The sequence below is a fragment of the Cherax quadricarinatus genome, chromosome 68, assembly GCF_038502225.1.
Source record: "Cherax quadricarinatus isolate ZL_2023a chromosome 68, ASM3850222v1, whole genome shotgun sequence".
NCBI classification, from domain to species: Eukaryota; Metazoa; Arthropoda; class Malacostraca; order Decapoda; family Parastacidae; genus Cherax; species Cherax quadricarinatus.
In genome coordinates this window covers 12789818-12792413 of record NC_091359.1, presented here as the reverse complement: position 1 = coordinate 12792413, position 2596 = coordinate 12789818, and the positions used below count along the sequence as shown (strand labels likewise).

Genomic DNA, 2596 nt, shown 5'->3' with positions numbered 1-2596 from the left:
GCAGTACTGTGAGTACATTAAATTTTTTTTACTTGCTGTCTAGAGATTTTAGGTTTCTAATCTTGGTAAATCTGAGGCAAGGTGCACTGTACAGGCATGTTTAGCAACTTGGTAGACAATTTTAGAGTTGGTCTTCACTTCAAGTGCGAGCCCAAGAACTGGCTTTCAGTCCCTGTCAACTCATCACCGTGAATACAGAGGCACATAATGATGTTTGAGGCCTCAAAGACATCATTATCCTTGAATATATTTTATTCAAAAATTATAATACGCTCAGTGACTCCATACAGATTATATAAACAACAACGTGAATAATAATAATAATAATTATTAACATTTAATGAAGAACATTAAACCTTTAGGGATTACACAGCACTTATGGAATGAAATCCAATCGTATATGACTCCAAATAGACGTGTTCTGTTTACATATTGACCATATACACTGTAAGTAGCTCTGTTTTATATGATTTTCTTAAAATATATCTCTTTACAGTTCCCCTGAAAAGCTCTTTTTCATATGATCAAGGGAAAAAAAATTCTTATGCATTTCGTTTTTGTTTTATTAAGTATATTGTCTATTATACTTTCGTAAATAATTATACAGTTTGCTTAACAATCATAGAATGGCGTGAATCATACCATTTGAAAATATTTCCATTTTATTTGCCATAGCTTCCTCCGCCGCCATATCCGCCACCGCTACCACTACCTCCAAAGGTGCCGCCACCCCCTCCAAGGCCTCCATGGCCTCCGAAGCTGAAACCACTGCTCGATGATCCACCACTATAGCCGCCGCCGCCTCCGCCACCACGACCACCTCCAAAGCCACCACCAGAGCCTCCTCCATAGCTTCCGCCACCACCTCCGAAACCACCGCCTGAACCGCCTCCGCCAAAGAAGGCACCACCACCAACACCTCCATGGCCCCCTAAGTTAAAGCCACTGCTTGACGAGCCACCGCTATAACTCCCACCACGACCTCCACCACCGCCGAGGGTGAAGCTGGAGGTTCCTCCACTACCTCCGTAGCCGCCGCCTCCACCCCCGCCTCCACGACCTCCACCTAGGATGAAGGTGACTGCTCCCGTCCCTCCACCCCCACCAAAACCACTGCCTCCATAACCACCGCCCCCGCCGCCACCGCCCCCTCCCCCACCCCCTCCACCGCCGCCTCTACCGCCAGGACTGGCGAAGCTGGACGCGGTCAAGAAAGCCACGCCCAGAGAAAGCAGCAACAATTTCTGAAAAAGATAAAAACAGAGAGGTAATGTTTTACACAATGTTTTTCTCGAAAGCTTCAGTCTGAGGTCAGTCACCATAAAACTCATGCATAACGCAAGAATACAGGATGAATCAATACTCAATGAGCAAAGGGGAAATAGCTTTGCTTAATACTTATTTCATGTAGATTATCCATAAAAGGTTCTAGATTAAGGATAGTAATTCTGTTTACATGTCAACAAATTCGCCAATTTGGTGAGATGTAAATAAACAGAAGCCCTCCAGAAATAGGAAAATGTTTGACAAAACTTTTTAGATCGATTAGAATCCATCGTCAGGTCAAAATAAATGAAAGGAAAAGATGAAAAACTGAAAAACAACGCAAAAAAATTGTATCCGCTCATATATAAAGGATTTGACGGAATATAAAATAATGCTTACCACCATGAATAAGGAATGCTATTCTGTTAACAGTGAATAGGTCTTTCAATTCTCTTTCTCTGTCATGTGAACTTTTGTCGCATATTCGAACAACCTCAAGCCACGTATTTCACTTTTCCTATGTATTATGTTCCCCTTTCATACTGCATCTTTCCCTCTCAGATTTCTTTTCCTCGCTCGTCAGGTCATCTCTCACGAGTTTTAACTCCGTAAAGCTTACTTATCTAAAAGAGTAGCGCATGAAGGTATCCTATACTTGAGATCAAATTTCTCCTAAAATGAAGTCTAAGTCTTTGTGATCACTTTATAATGTACATCAGTTGAGCATTACTGCTGTCTAATACATCTCCGATCTTCACTAGATCTAGACAAAGAGATGAAGACAAGTCTTACCATGTTAGTGTACTCAAGTGGGAAGACAATACAATGATGAGCTGTGTGATGCAGAGCTTATATACCAGGCTTGTGAGAGCCTAGTCACCAGACCTTGATATTCATGACATGTCTTAAGTTCTCTTATATTTAATGTATCATATCGCACATGATTTTTTTTAAAGTGTCATCCTATCACAGTCTGGATGAAGATTGAGCAGTGAACGATAGTTAAAAAAAAATTGAAGTTCCATGTTTTTCCATGTAGCTTTTTCAATTTTTTATTTATCAAAACATTTATCGACTATAGTGTGCTTATTTTATTACTTCTGCATGTAATTTATTACTCAGCTATATATAATAATTGCTCAAGTATATCATATTATTTTTGAGACTACCTAGCGAGAGACAGTCTATGTACAGCATCGTGTTAAGAAATTCAGTTGGTCTAAATCAAATGGAATTTCCGGAAGTGAAAATAGTTACTAAAACATTTTACGAGATTTTTCTCATTCACATACTTGACGAGACAAATTATGCTAAATTATGTGTCAGAAAT

At 39.9% G+C, this 2596-nt stretch overlaps 1 protein-coding gene across 1 annotated transcript; it reads right to left on the bottom strand.

The window, feature by feature from the left end:
- Positions 1-549: 549 nt before the first annotated feature.
- On the bottom strand, positions 550-1671 carry LOC138854745 (uncharacterized). The gene is made up of 2 exons (XM_070099523.1): positions 1666-1671; positions 550-1244 (listed from the first exon to the last, which is right to left on the bottom strand). The coding sequence occupies exons 1-2, from the start codon at positions 1669-1671 to the stop codon at positions 663-665; spliced, it is 588 nt and encodes a 195-aa protein (XP_069955624.1). The 3' UTR covers positions 550-662.
- Positions 1672-2596: the final 925 nt, after the last annotated feature.